This window comes from Medicago truncatula, chromosome 2 (assembly GCF_003473485.1).
Source record: "Medicago truncatula cultivar Jemalong A17 chromosome 2, MtrunA17r5.0-ANR, whole genome shotgun sequence".
NCBI lineage: Eukaryota > Viridiplantae > Streptophyta > Magnoliopsida > Fabales > Fabaceae > Medicago > Medicago truncatula.
The window spans coordinates 13,340,175-13,354,843 of NC_053043.1; the positions used below are offsets into that span (position 1 = coordinate 13,340,175).

General features: G+C 32.9%; 2 protein-coding genes across 2 annotated transcripts; both read left to right on the forward strand.

Annotated features, from left to right (window-relative positions):
* Positions 1-6,510: 6,510 nt before the first annotated feature.
* On the forward strand, positions 6,511-8,743 carry LOC11417123 (chitinase-like protein 2). Its single transcript, XM_003594744.4, has 3 exons — positions 6,511-6,941; positions 7,819-7,978; positions 8,138-8,743. Exons 1-3 carry the CDS (start codon positions 6,566-6,568, stop codon positions 8,556-8,558), a joined length of 957 nt encoding a protein of 318 aa, XP_003594792.1. The 5' UTR covers positions 6,511-6,565; the 3' UTR covers positions 8,559-8,743.
* Positions 8,744-12,125: 3,382 nt separating this feature from the next.
* On the forward strand, positions 12,126-13,250 carry LOC11417125 (putative F-box protein At3g16210). Its single transcript, XM_003594746.3, has one exon. The coding sequence runs from the start codon at positions 12,126-12,128 to the stop codon at positions 13,248-13,250; it is 1,125 nt and encodes a 374-aa protein (XP_003594794.1).
* Positions 13,251-14,669: the final 1,419 nt, after the last annotated feature.

Here is a 14,669-nt window from a genome sequence, read left to right on the forward strand (position 1 = left end):
TAGGACTTCTGGATACCCGTTACATTTCTAATAAATTACTATATGATTAACACAATTGAATTACGTGGCTAATGATGTTCATATTATTTAAAAAAAAAAGTTCATTAGATGTTAATGAATATAACAAGTAGCGGCAACTCAAACCATCAATTGAACATAATTAATCATAATGTTTTTTTTATCATAATTTTAAATGTTATTAACCACAATTTTTAATGTTCAAATATACATGATATTTGTTAACCACGGTTGGCATTCGAGTTATATGCAATAGATATTTTTTGGTCAATGCATTTTAGAATTATACGTTATAATATTCGATTGATAGTTAATGAGTTTTGACACATTGTTTTATTTATTAATCATCCAGTAAATTGCGTTAACCACATCTTTGAATTTTGTTGTCGAACTTGATGTCAATTTTGTGAGCCGTCGTCAAAATTCTAGTTTTTTTCCTGCTTCATCCATTAAAGAGGGGTGATTTATGGTCATTTTTGAACCAAAATCACCCCCTCTAACTCGTTTTCTCTTGCCCTTTTGTTGAAATAAGTGATTTTCACATCTATTTCGTTTTTCTTTCGTGGTTTTGTCGTCTTAGTGCGACGTTGTTTTGTTCGTCGTCTTTGTGCGACGTTGTTTGTCTTTTTCGTTTCGTCTAGGTATTTATTCGATTCAGATTGTCAGATCAACTTTGATCCAATGCATATCCAATCAACGACTTTGGCGTCTTCAACGTTGAAGATCCGGGGACATGAGTATTCCAGAGACTTGAATATAGTCACATGTGTAAGCTTTTGTACTTTGCTGTTTTATGATATTAACATGGATGTTATGAGTTTGTTCGTAGATTCATCATTTTTGTTTTTAGCGAATTTGCATTGTATCAATGTACTCTATCAATTTGAATGAATGAATATCATTTATTTCTAGTAAAAAAAAAATCTTATAACTAACATTTATGTTTATATATTAGTAAAAATATGATCAAAGTGGGTTATGCGAATAATACACATGATCAAACTACGTCATGTATTTAGGAACGAATGAAGTATAAGAAATTGTACCAATGAGCTCGATATGCAAAACAAAATAAATGTTGATAATAACCTCGAAACAACACCAACAATAAATTGGTCCAAGTGGTAAGTGAATTAGACCCCTTAAGCATTAGGCATGTAGTTGGGGGTTTGATTCCTAACTCATGTGCATGGAACAAATTCGGTTGGGAGAAAGAAGTCCCACATTTTTCGAAAGAGATTAGTCAATATTATGCTATCTTCATCTTTTACCATAGCAGATAAACAGTTCAACTCTACAACTTTCATATTGGTCTGAAAATTTCTATTCTTTGCAAGAGGAGTTTTCAATACTAACCTTTGATGTTTATCAAACAACTTAAAGGTGTTGTCCTTCACAGTAACTGAGTATCCTTTCTGAATGAATTGACCTACACTCAACAAGTTGCACTGCATTCCATTCCATGAACATAGAACTTCTTCAATTATTGCCACTTTCCCATTCTTCCCTTCAATATCAATATTCCCCATTCCTTCTGCAACCAAGACTCTATGATCTGCAAGCTTCACCTTTGTATTTCTTCCAGGATCCACTTCTCTTAACCATGTCTTGTTTCCTATCATATGATTAGAACAACCAGTATCTGAACCAACTTTTTGAATTGCAGCTCTCAGTATTGGTTGTTGTAACCATCATCAATAATGAATCATCTGAATCATCTTGTGCAACTTTAGCTTCCTCTTCATCATTCTTGATTGTTTTCCTTTACCAGACCAACATTCTGAAGCATAATGTCCAAATTTTTCACATTTGAAACACTGAATCTTCTTCTGATTAGTTTTCTTCCATTGATTAGAGTTTCCCTCCTTTGAAGATTCACCTTTTTCAAATCCATTGTTCTTGCCTTTAGACCAGTTTCCTCCTTTAGAGTTTTTCTTCCATTTCTTGAAGTTATTCCTATCATTATCATCCTTCTTGATAGTTTGAACTTGTAGGGCTTGTTGAATTGATCTTTCACTGCTTCTTTCAGTTACCATCAATTCATGTGCTTCTAATGAACTCTGCAATTCTTCAATCTTCAATGTCTTCACATCTTTTGATTCCTGAATTGCTACCACAATGAAATCAAACCTTGAAGATAGGGTCCTCATAATCTTTTCAACTATTTGTTGATCAATGATAGCTTCACTACAAGCCTTCACCTGATTCACAAGATTGATGAGTTTAGAGATGTATTCAGAAATCTTCTAATCATCTTCCATTTGCATCAGCTCAAATTTCCTTCTCAGTGATTGAAGCTTAATCAACTTCACTTTATCATCACCTTCATGATACTTTGAAAGAATGTCCCATGCTTCCTTTGAACTAATTGTTTTTGATATTCTTTCAAAGTTTCCTTCATCAAGACTTTGTTGAATAAAGAACAGAGCCTTGCAATCTTTCTTCTTCAATTCCTTGTGTGTGTTCCTTTGCACCTCAGTGGCATTCGCAGCTAATTCATCTACACCATTTTGCACAATTTCCAACAGATCTTGTGCTCCAAACAGATTCTTCATCATTGCACCCCATCTTTCCCAATTGCGTGCTTCAAGAATTGGAAGATGTGTGTTGAAACTGCTGCTACCATTCATGGTGTTTCCTTCAGCGTTTCTTCCTTCAAATTGCGTGATTGAAGATCTTGATAACCCCTTAGAACGAAACCAAAGGCTCCTGATGCCAATTTGTTAGCGCAGCACTAAAGCTTGTTCAACAAGCAATGAAAACCAGAAGCAATTTTGTAGTTTCTAGGGTTTGTAGATTTATGAATTATAGAGAGAATGAGAGAAGAGAAAGATTAAGAGAATGAAGAAAAATAGTTGTTATTATTGATTCTCTAGCTAAGTTGCTTGAAGCAAAAACAATGTAACAAACTTTAGATCTTATTTACTAACCTCTAACAAACTTATAACAAACTAAAATAAAGTGTAATTAATCACTGATTGTGATTATCACTAAAACTAAACTTGAATTAAAACAAACTAACAAAACATTCCAAAATCCAAATATTTCCTTTTGTTCCAAGTCAACTCATACCATCTAAGTTTATTGAATTGTCCGGCAATGCTTGCTTTCCTGTTTGTAGGAGGTAATTCCAAAAGAATATAAATCGTTGAATGTGATTGTCTAAGAAACTTTTTGGGCAAACCACAACAAACTAAATTTGAAAACGTGAGTGTGATCAAATCAAACCCAACAAAACAAATTTGAGAAAGTAATTAAAAAAAAAAACGACTTGAATTATTTCTAAAATTTGTTTTGCTTAGTTAAATTATTTTGCTCTCAAATGCATCCAAATAAGTAGAACATAAATTTAGAATAGGTATAGGTGCTAATAATGATTGGAATGAATTGAATATGGGGTTTAGATGATTTACAGAGAGGGAAATGCAGAAATGTAGAATTTGGGTGGACGAACAAAAAATGTTGACAAAAATAAGAAACCGTGGATATAGTTGCAGCATAATATTGGGTTTAGATAATTTTTGTCTATTATAATAGCCGTAAGATTGATGGAACGGTGGATATAGTAGCAGCAGCATACACTGAAGTAGATGGTATAAGGTTGTTAAGAAGACCTTTTCATGGAAACAGTCAAACAGCAAACATGTCCAATCATTATGATAAGGTTGGACAGGACCAGTTTGTCATTCAAACTTTATTGTTTTTGTTTTTTATTTATAAAAATCCAAACTTTTATGCAAATTGATCCCTTCCTTATTTTGTCTGCATTGAAAGAATTTTGTTCCGTGGATTCTAAATTTCAATATTGAATGTAGATTATGGAAACACAAGAAACAAAGAGTTTTCCCCTAAAAAAAATAAAGTAAGGACTTTTGAATTAGGTTGACTCTTTAAGATATATATATATATATATATATATATATATATATATATATATATATATATATATATATATATATATTTTATGTTAATAACAAGTTTTCTTTAAGAAAAAGTTAATAAGAAGTTTTTCATCCATTAAAATTATGGCTTAAACATTGTTTTCCTTGTCTTTATTGCGAGGTTATATTGATCTTTTAACTTAAGAAAGTTCCATATTGATCTTTTAATTTGATTAAATGTTAGTAAATTAGTTATATTTATCTATTATGTTAGTTAAAGTCAATATTTATGAGACATGAAATTGACGCGGACACTCAATCACAATATAATATTATGTGTTAGATTTCTTCAAAAAAAATTATGTTTTAGCATTTTTTTTTTAAAAAAATTAGTTAAATTAAAAATCATTAAAAGAATCATTAATTTGAAAATGAGTCCTATCTGTAAAACATAATTCTTCAAATTCATTGTGCAAAATAATCAAATAAGAAAATCTATATACCCATCCCAAGGGCCAAAGCTTTCAACGTTCTACACTTCTACTTCTTTCCGTCCAATCAGTGTGAAACATAAAACTTGAGACTTTAGGGTAATGGCAGACAAAAATCCTTTCGATGTGCCTTGTGAGGAGTTTTATTGTTTAAAAGACCAAATTTTAGTTCACATGCTATTGATATTTTACATAAAGTTTAAAGGGTCAAATATAACAATATTATGTCTCATAGATTCATGAATATTGCATTTACGAGAGTTGATTTTGTCATATAAAAAAGTTTAACGGTATAATTTGTTGTCCATTTTCCTTCCGGTCATTTGTAATTTTTTTGCTAGTTTACAATTGCATTTAAAGCTATTTTTATTTAAGTTAAGCCATGGTAGGAGAGGATAGTCAAGTTTACAACAACGAGTGAAAAGTGAATTGGTTAGATGGTGATTGCCTATGATGCATGGATAATCCTCGGACTAGGGGTGTCCTAGTGTTGGACACGTGTCGGTGTCGGACACCGACACGAGACACCAACACGACACTGACATTTATAATTAGATTGAATTATATAATTTTCTCAAATGATTATGGGTGTCGACGTGTATGTTGTCCCGTATTCGTGTCTGTATCCATGTTTCATAACCAATTGTCAATAACCAAGAGAGATATGTGCAGTGATAGTCAAGTAAACCATTATTAGTTGGCCTGCTTTAGGCCATACAAAGACTTTATTGGTTTAGTAATTCAGTTTAGTTAGTTTTAGCTTTATCTTTGATTAGTAGTTTGTTTGAAAACTTGTAGCTTCAGAAGTACAGCTTCTGAAGTGCAGCTTCTTCTTCAGAAGCAGAGTCTAGTAACAAACCTTGGTTAGCGTGTTAACCAAGGTAGTTAGTTTGTTACGTCCAGTTGTATATATATTCACTCATGTGTTGTAAATATATGACAATTTATTCAATAAAATTACACAAGTCTTTTACTCATATCTCTTTTCTCTCTCAAAACTATAGAAATCCAGAATCTCAATTTCATCTTCTTCAATTGAACACAGTTTTAAATGTTGGTTTCATTCTAATTTCATACATTGTTCCATCAGACTTTTGCAAGAAGCAAACTTGACAGAGTTGTGAAGTAGCTGATAGCTTGTAATGGCATCAAAATATTTAGAATATGGTATCCCTGGTTAGGAGAGGTGTCCATATTTAAATTTCAATAGTGTCTCGAATAAGATTTCCTCCAATGTAGAGAACCTATGAAAAAAACTATGAAATACTTGAAACTGCTCTTTTAATTTTCCAATCAGTTATGATAAATCTATCGAAATACCAGTCATGGTAGGTGTATACTTTTAATATACTTTTTAATTTAGGAAAACTATAGGTAAACAATCTCAATTTAGAGAAAGAAATGCCCCCTTTTATAAGCTTATTCCAAATTCCAAACATTTCCTTTTCAAGTCCAAATTATTTTCATTTGTCTCAAAAACTTTGGGCTTCAAATCAGAAAACCCAAAATATAGCAAAATCAGAAAATTTGGACCAAACTACGTGTAATGCTGGTGAACAGCAATTGCAATGGATCCCCTCACAATCACAGAATTTATTTGTAGGAGTGTATTAACTCACTCTTTTACATTATGAATATTTCAAAATAATCCTTAAAATTGTAAAAAGATAATCGAGTTAGTTCCTCATTGTATTTACGATATTACACACTTAGAGCCTGTTTGAAATAGTTTTTGTTTTTAATTTTTGAAATATACAAGTCCTCTTCTCACAATAGTTATCTTTTACATGTTTTAGTTTTAGTCCTCACAAACTTAATTCGAGGGACAATTTGCAATTTCAAGAATCATTTTGAAATATCAATAATTCAATGACTAAATTGATATAATACTACAATCTCAAGTATCAATTAGGGCATTTACTCGTATTTATTTCCACTTGTATAAAAAAGCCAAGTGTTTGTTTACTTCCCTTCTACTCAAAACATGTATAAGAATGGAAGCAAAAGCTCTACCTAATCCAACTTTGAAAATCAATTCCTCCTAACAAGTTAAAATCTCACTTTCCATCCTTTTCACTTAACATCACATACACACTCTCTAGAAATCTCTTTTTAAATCACATAAATATCTTCCAAAAGCAACACACATAACATGATTCATTGATTCAAGAAAAAATGAATTCCAAATGGACATTTTTTCTATTAGCCATTGCAACAATATTAGTGATAGGAAATGCACAAACATCAGTGAAGCCATTGGTGAAAACGGTAAAGGGAAAGAAACTATGTGACAAAGGGTGGGAATGTAAAGGTTGGTCAGTGTATTGTTGCAATGAGACTATATCCGATTATTTCCAAACATACCAATTTGAGAATTTGTTCTCGAAACGGAATGATCCAACGGCACATGCTTCTGGATTTTGGGATTATCGTTCTTTTATTACCGCGGCTGCACTTTATCAGCCTCTTGGATTTGGTACTTCTGGTGGAAAGCATGGTGGTCAGAAAGAGGTTGCTGCTTTCCTTGGTCATGTTGGAAGCAAGACCTCTTGTAAGTCACAATTCAATGTTTTTGTTTGTTTATGTTATATGAAATCATTTTATAAAATGATCAATTCATGTGGGGGACAAAATTAACTTTTTATTGATCTTATGTTTTAGAACACGATCAATTCATGTAGGGGACAAGTTAACTCTTTCTTGATCTTATGTTTTTTGGTTCGTTATGGCCCTCAATTGCATGATATTTGACATTTTAAGTGAGATATAGTTAGATTTGTTGATTAATTTGTTTCATACATATATTTGAATCATTTGATGATTCATATATTTGGCTTTCATTTACAGTAAAATTTCAAACTTGGAATTTTAGAGTTAAAAAGAAACAAAACACGATTGTTTTCAAACTCGATTCAATGATTATCGATGTGCTGACTACGTGAATGACTGAAATTGTAACCATAAAGAATCCATATCTCAACACACATACAAACACAAATCTTTTTTCCGTTCTAAAGAGTCAAACGGCGTCTCACACACTAAGTGTTAAAAAGTGGAGAATTGCATATTAAAATCTACGTCACATCATATCAAATATCCCTATACTTTTTTACCATATGAGTTGTACATATAAGACAAAACAAATTAACTTAGTTCACATTAGGATTTCAAAAATCTCAATATTAAAGTATATAATATATATATTAGCTAACTTGTATGGACATACTATATACTATTCATTATCTAAATATTGATCATACAACTTCAAATTTTTGGATCTGTTAGCGCTTATGCACCAAAGATGGTTTATGTTTAGGAAAAATAATGAAATTATATTGGTGAAATTAAAGATGTTGTTAGATTATTAGAGTGGTTGGATATTTATTTTAAGATGATAAAATTGTAAGGTTCCTAAAATATTATTTCAGGTGGTTATGGGGTGGCTACTGGAGGACCCTTTGCATGGGGCTTATGCTACAATAAGGAATTGAGTCCTGATAAATTCTATTGTGATGACTACTACAAATTAACCTATCCATGTAGTCCTGGTGCAGCATACTATGGCCGTGGCGCCATACCGATTTATTGGTATTCATATTTTGAGTTTTCTTGAAATATTTCATATTTTGCGTGATCTTGTTGCCACGTTCCACTGAGACTCATTATTTGTTGTTTCAAATCGTCTATAAAAGAAGTATTTTATGACAAAAATCCTTATGTTGTCTTTCTTGATGCCTTTAATAACAGGAATTACAACTATGGAAAAATTGGAGAAGCCTTGAAAGTGGATCTATTAAACCATCCAGAATACATAGAACAAAATGCAACATTAGCCTTCCAAGCAGCACTATGGAAATGGATGACACCACCAGAAAAACACATACCTTCACCACATGATGTTTTTGTTGGAAATTGGAAACCGACAAAAAATGACACATTGTCCAAAAGGGTACCTGGATTTGGTGCCACAATCAATGTTTTATACGGTGATCAAGTTTGCGACCAAGGTTCTGATAATGAAGCAATGAGCAACATAATTTCTCATTATCTTTATTACCTTGATTTATTAGGAGTTGGTAGAGAAGAAGCAGGGCCTAATGAGATTCTCTCTTGTGCTGAACAAGCTGCTTTTAAACCTACTGGCTCACCTTCTTCTTCAACAACTTGAAGAGAGATTTTTACTTGTTTGGTTGTGAATTAATCTTGCTTGGTTTATTCTTGAGTCTTGCAAAATCTAATATGTATAGGTTATTATGATGCTATTATCTCTTGGTTTTTATGATCGATCACTATATGATTTGAATATATTTTTGGAACAATGCATAGATTGAATATTTGATCATTAAAAAAAAATTGTTTTAACAATTTTGTTGATATTTGTGTTTCAACTTTCAACGGTCAAAATGATGCAAAGTTGCATTCAAATAATCATTTTCAGCTTTGTTTGTGTATCACATTTAAATCAAAACGACGGCCACGAATTTACCGAATTTACACACTAATGAATATTCCAACTTCTAAATTATTTTCATCCTTTGAAAAACAATTAATCACCATGTAAGAGTGAGAAAAATCAGTGTGAGACCCACAATGTTAGGGAGTTCCAAGGTCACCGGAGAATCAATGAGTCAATACTTTATGACCACAAGAGAGGAAGACACCACATTTTCACTCAAAATTTTAAGACATTATTAATGGATCACTTCCCTTTTCTATATCCAAAATTTTATTCATTCATAAAGGATGTGAAACTTAGCTACCACACTTGAAACCCATCACTATAAAACTAATTTTTTTGTTTATAAATTATATTATAGAAATAGATAATTAAAAATCAAATGAGAAAATACATCCTCCATTCAATATTAGTTAATTAATTATATAATATATGATTGGTATTTTTTTATCTATTACATTATATCTTTACAATTAGTCTTATATAGTTTGTGTTCTACACCGAGCAGTCGATTAAAGTCCATTTTTATGGGCCCAATCAAAACAAATTCAATTCTATATTTGGGCTAGTTACTCATTACGCACACATCTTCTCGAAGGAGGCGCTTGTAACACTTAAGGAGAATAATTCTAACAAACTAATAACGGCTCCTGAATGTGTCCTAAACTTTTGCCTCGACGATTACCAATTTGTAACCGTCGAGCGCCACAAGTGGGCCCCACAATGACTCCTGCACCTTATCACTATGTAAGGGGATTCTCAGCAGTTCTTAAAGGTACGGAACATGTTGATATAGTAAAAAAGAAACTGCTTCTCTTAAAAAATGAAGAAAAACACACAAAAAAAAAGGATAAAAGTTAACCGTAATTCTTTAAATCAAAGAAAGAAACAAAACGTAAAAAGATAATGAGATTGCATTTATAACAATATATAAAAAAAGGATCAATGATTTTGGGCTGAATTTTTCATTATTTCAATTATATCCTTAAATAAATTTGCCTATAACAATGTTATATTGTTAGTGTTATTGAAAAGATAATAATTTATATTATATTAGTCATATTTTTTCTAAAACATAAATTTTTTTTTTCTTCAGAAAAGATAAATATAATTTGTTATAAGGCTTAAATATGGAAATGGTCCCCTGCAAATATCTGACGTTTTGGTTTTGGTTTTTGTTACAGGAACTAAAACTAAAATGTCAAATATTTGCAGAGACTATTTTTATATTTAAGCCTGATTATAATTTCATCATAGTCACAAACATGTATACAGTATACCCATAATTTTAATTAAAATCTCAAAATTTAATAAAAAATATTCCTTTCTTTCAAAAAAAATAAAAAATATTCCACCTATTTCAACTCTATTTTCAAAAAAACACTATTCAACTCTAGTTTTTTTTTTTTTGAGGGATCTATTCAACTCTAGTTAGTGAGATATAATTTTTTTTACTATTACTTTTTCCACCCTGCTGTCTTCTCGCGCGCCCTGTAAAATTTACAAAAATACCTCTGGTCCGGATTATATAATTCGGACTAGATTGTTAGTGATATCCGAAAAACGAAATCCGGACCAGATGTTAATTATGTGTTTTTTTGTGTCTTTCTTTGATGTCAATGGTCTCTGTTGACCGTTATATGAACCCCACACAAGCTGCAATGCTATTGCAGGGTTCATATGAACGGTCAACAATGACCATGACACCACCGACACCCCTAAAAAACTAAAAACATTTGAAGAAAATGGAAGAAAAGAGGTGAAGTGAAGAATGAAGGTATTTGTTGAAGATGGAAGCCTATTTATAGCCTAAAACAAGTCCTTTGTCATTAATACAGTCAATGAAAACGTGTTAGTGGTTGTAACCGTCCAACCCCACATTAATGGCTCTCTTTCAAAAGAATCCAATGTTGAATCTTTCCAGATTTTACAATCCGGAGTGTCCTTAGCCCTACAAGAAGTGCCAACTTTTCCCTCGCTCACAATTATCGCATTCATCCGAAAAATAAATTCCGGAAAACACATGTGCATTCCGGATTTTATATTCCGGAATGCATCAGTCAAGGCCGGTGGTCTGCACCACACGTTTTTGTCGGTGGTCAAGTCAAAAAACGCTTTTTACCACATTTTTTGACTGCATTTATGGCCTCCCAATCGTTTTTGACCCACCCCTCCCTATAAATTGCCTTCCAAACCCCACCATTTCTCACACCATCCTCTCCTCCTCTTCTTCCTTCTACAACCATGGTTTTCCATCGTTGGCCTTTCATAGATGGGCCTCGTTGAAAACTTTCAGGAACGATCAATGAGGAATCGTGCTGCAACGATGTGCGGTTCATCTGAGGGTCATGTGGGTCAGTGTGGTTCTTAGCTTGGCCTACCTGGCCGTAAGTTTGAGCACCCCCCACCTCCCTCAGGGGCATTGTTTTCTTCTTCCCGCCCTCCTCTTCCTTCCTCCTCCAATAGGCAAACTACTGGTATGTCCTATCAGATACCAGTGGTTACGATCTTAGAAGATTAGAATTAAGCTCTTAGGAGATTAGAAATAGATTTAGGATCTTATGTAATAAGCTTAAAAAGCTTGAAAATTAATGTAATGTATTGTTCATATATTAATAAAATGAGTTGTTTTTATGTTTGTATCTTTTTACTTCTGTCTTTTATCTTATTCGCATTTTATTTTACGAATTGTAAAGCTTAAAATTGCAAAAGTTCTAGTAAAACATTATTTCGGATTTTCAAATCCGGAAACATCTGCGAAATTCTAACAATGAAATTCGGAAAACGAAATCCGAACCAGGATAAAATTGGAAAAAATAGGGCGCACGAGGAAAAAGGGAAAAAAAGTAATAGTTTTTTTTTTTTTTTTTGACGGATCTATTCAAACCTATTTCACGTTGAGAAATTCTTGTGTAGGAACGAACCTAATCTATCATCCTTACAAACAACAAATTAAAACATCGTTGTTTTTCCACCATGAATAGTGTTGCTGGTGAATGGTGATGGAAGATCACGAACTAGTGGTGGTGGAGGGAGAGAGAAAGGACTTGTTGATTTATTTTTTTATAATTATTTTAAAAGAAAACAACGACGTATCATGTTTTAATTTGTTGTTTGTAAGGATGATAGGTTAGGTTCGTTCCTACACAAGAATTTCTCTTTCACGTTTTCAAGCGCTATTCTGTTTTCAAGCCCTATGTCCATTCTATTCACGATTCACTTTTCCTTTCCTTTGCACAGAGCATTAATTCACGTCACGGCAGGTTCAAAAACTCCTTTATGTCTCCTCCAACGTTTGAGAAGGTTAGTGGTACTTATATACCCGATGATATTGTTTTCTCTATTCTCTCTAAACTCCCTATTAAACATCTTAAACGCTTTGCTTGTGTTCGCAAATCATGGTCTCATTTATTTGAAAACCCTATTTTCATGAACATGTTCCGCAACAATCTTGTTTCCAAATCTCAAACAGGGTATGATGATGACGACGCTTGTCTCATCTGTCACTGGGTTTTGGATCCAGTGAAGAAGTTGTCTTTCCTCACAGGTGAGAAGTTTGAGAAAGAGATCAAATTGGATCTGCCACCTCAAGTTCAAATTCAACAGAATGACTTCCTTGATTATATTAGTATTTTGTGTTCTGCTATTAATGGTATTCTTTGTATCTACAACTGGTTTGATCCTTCACAGATAGTGTTGTGGAACCCAACTACTAACGAAGTTCATGTCGTTCCTTCTAACCTTCCCGAGTCTCTACCTAATGTCTTCGTTGATCAGTTTCTTTATGGGTTTGGTTATGACCATGATAGTGATGACTACAAGGTCATCCGGGTTGTGCGTTTTCGAGAAGATATGTTTAAGACACATGACCCCTTTTATGAGATATATAGTCTAAGAAGTCACTCTTGGAGAAAACTCGATGTTGATATACCAATTGTTTTCTACGGCCCGTTGAGTTCTGAGGTGTACTTGGATGGAGTGTGTCACTGGTTGCGAAGGATAAATGATAAAACTGATGTTGTGTCATTCAACTTGAGCAATGAAGTGTTTTTCACAACACCCTTAGACATACATGGTGATGTTTGTTTGGTTGTGTTAAATGGGTCAGTTGCTATAATCTCATATTACAAAGGGTCAAGGTATTTCAGCATATCAATTTTGGGTGAAATTGGTGTTAAAGAATCATGGACTAGACTCTTCGATGTTGGACCTTTGTCTTCCAATTTGTATCCTATTGCAGTTGGGAAGAAAGGCAATATATTCTTCAAGAAAAAATATGATAAATCTAAACTAGTTTGTTTTGATTTAACTACCGGAGTGGTTGATGATATTGATGTTAAAGGAAAAGGAGGTATTTGTGACATCAAAATTTACAAGAAAAATCTTCGCCGATTGAAGGAATGAAAAATAGTTGTTTTTGTAGTCTAAGCCTAAAGCTTTCATACTAGAGGTTTAACATTATATGATTACAGGTTTGGTACATGTAATACTCCTTGCACTTTCCTTTACATGAGCCTGCTGAAGCATAAAAAGAGTCGGTCATGCAAGTCTTAGGATAGTGTAAACTGTTTAAAATGGTTCAAAGAATGGAAGCCAAGTACCTAGACTGAACACAACAATACTTTAGGTTCAGCTCAAATAGCTAGCTGCCTTAAGTAGTAAGTACTAAATGGTGTTGAAGCCTGAATTTGCTGCAAAGTTTCCCTCCTTAAGTCGAACCTTGATTGACCGTAGTCAGATTTTTTACGCATTCACTCATTCAAGAAATTGTGATCATTAGATCAAATATCAAACGGTCTAGATTTCAAGCGCGATATGCCAATTTGCTTGTCAATTGGAAACGATATATTTATTTTCATGTATAAGAGGTAGAAGTATTTGTTTGGTTTTACCTTTTTTATTTCATTGGTTACTCTCTTTCTATGGCATATTGGACTGGTTTTTATTTTTATTGTATGGACGAGATGTAATGTGAAAAGTATAAGTTTGAACTTCAATATGATTACAATGTATACTCTGATTGTTTCTCTGCTTTACTTATTTATTTATACTAATAACAAATGGTGATGTAATGAAAGAAGTAAAAGATTGAACTTTAATACATTATGCCCTTTATATGTATCCACAATATGCAATGTGTTCACTTTAATACAATGTATTCTCTTTCTGGTTCGCTGCTCTGATCTTCTTCCTCACCGGTTCGTCACTTTCAACATATTAGAAAACGAATTGGTACGGAAAAGAACCGCGAACCGGTACGAACGAATTGGTTCGCGGTTGTCAGGGGAATCAACGAATTGTGTGACTATGGTTCAAAGGATGGAAGCTAAGGAACCTAGACTAAACACATAACAAAACTTTAAGTTTCAAATGATCTAGCCACCTTAAGTAGTAAGTACTAAATGGTGCTTAAGTCTGAAGCTGCTGCAAAGTTTCCCTCCTTAGGTCACACCATGATTCACTGCAGTCAGATATTTGACGCATTCACTCATTCATGACAATCATTATCTTTGGATCGATAACGGACAGTCTAGATTTCACATTTGATATATATTTATTAAAATAAATTTAAACATGTATTGAAATTTAGACAGTTTGATCTCGATCCAACGACCACGATTATCTTAAATGTGTGAATAAGGCAAAAAACTGACAACAGGTAAGTACTAAATGGTGCTGAAGTTGCTGCAAAGTAAATTACTAAATGATGATGAAGTCCGAAGTTGCAGCAAAGTTTCACTCCTTAGGTCAGACTATGATTGACTCTAGTTAGCCTTTTGACGCATTTACTCATTCATGATCCATGACAATTATGATCCTTGG

Bases quoted from the DNA above. Each gene is read 5' to 3' on its own strand.
- LOC11417125 (XM_003594746.3), top strand. From the start codon at position 12,126: ATGTCTCCTCCAACGTTTGAGAAGGTTAGTGGTACTTATATACCCGAT.
- LOC11417123 (XM_003594744.4), top strand. From the start codon at position 6,566: ATGAATTCCAAATGGACATTTTTTCTATTAGCCATTGCAACAATATTA. The intron at 6,942-7,818 runs GTAAGTCACAAT...ATATTATTTCAG, and splicing joins TGTTGGAAGCAAGACCTCTT to GTGGTTATGGGGTGGCTACT. The intron at 7,979-8,137 runs GTATTCATATTT...CTTTAATAACAG, and splicing joins GGCGCCATACCGATTTATTG to GAATTACAACTATGGAAAAA.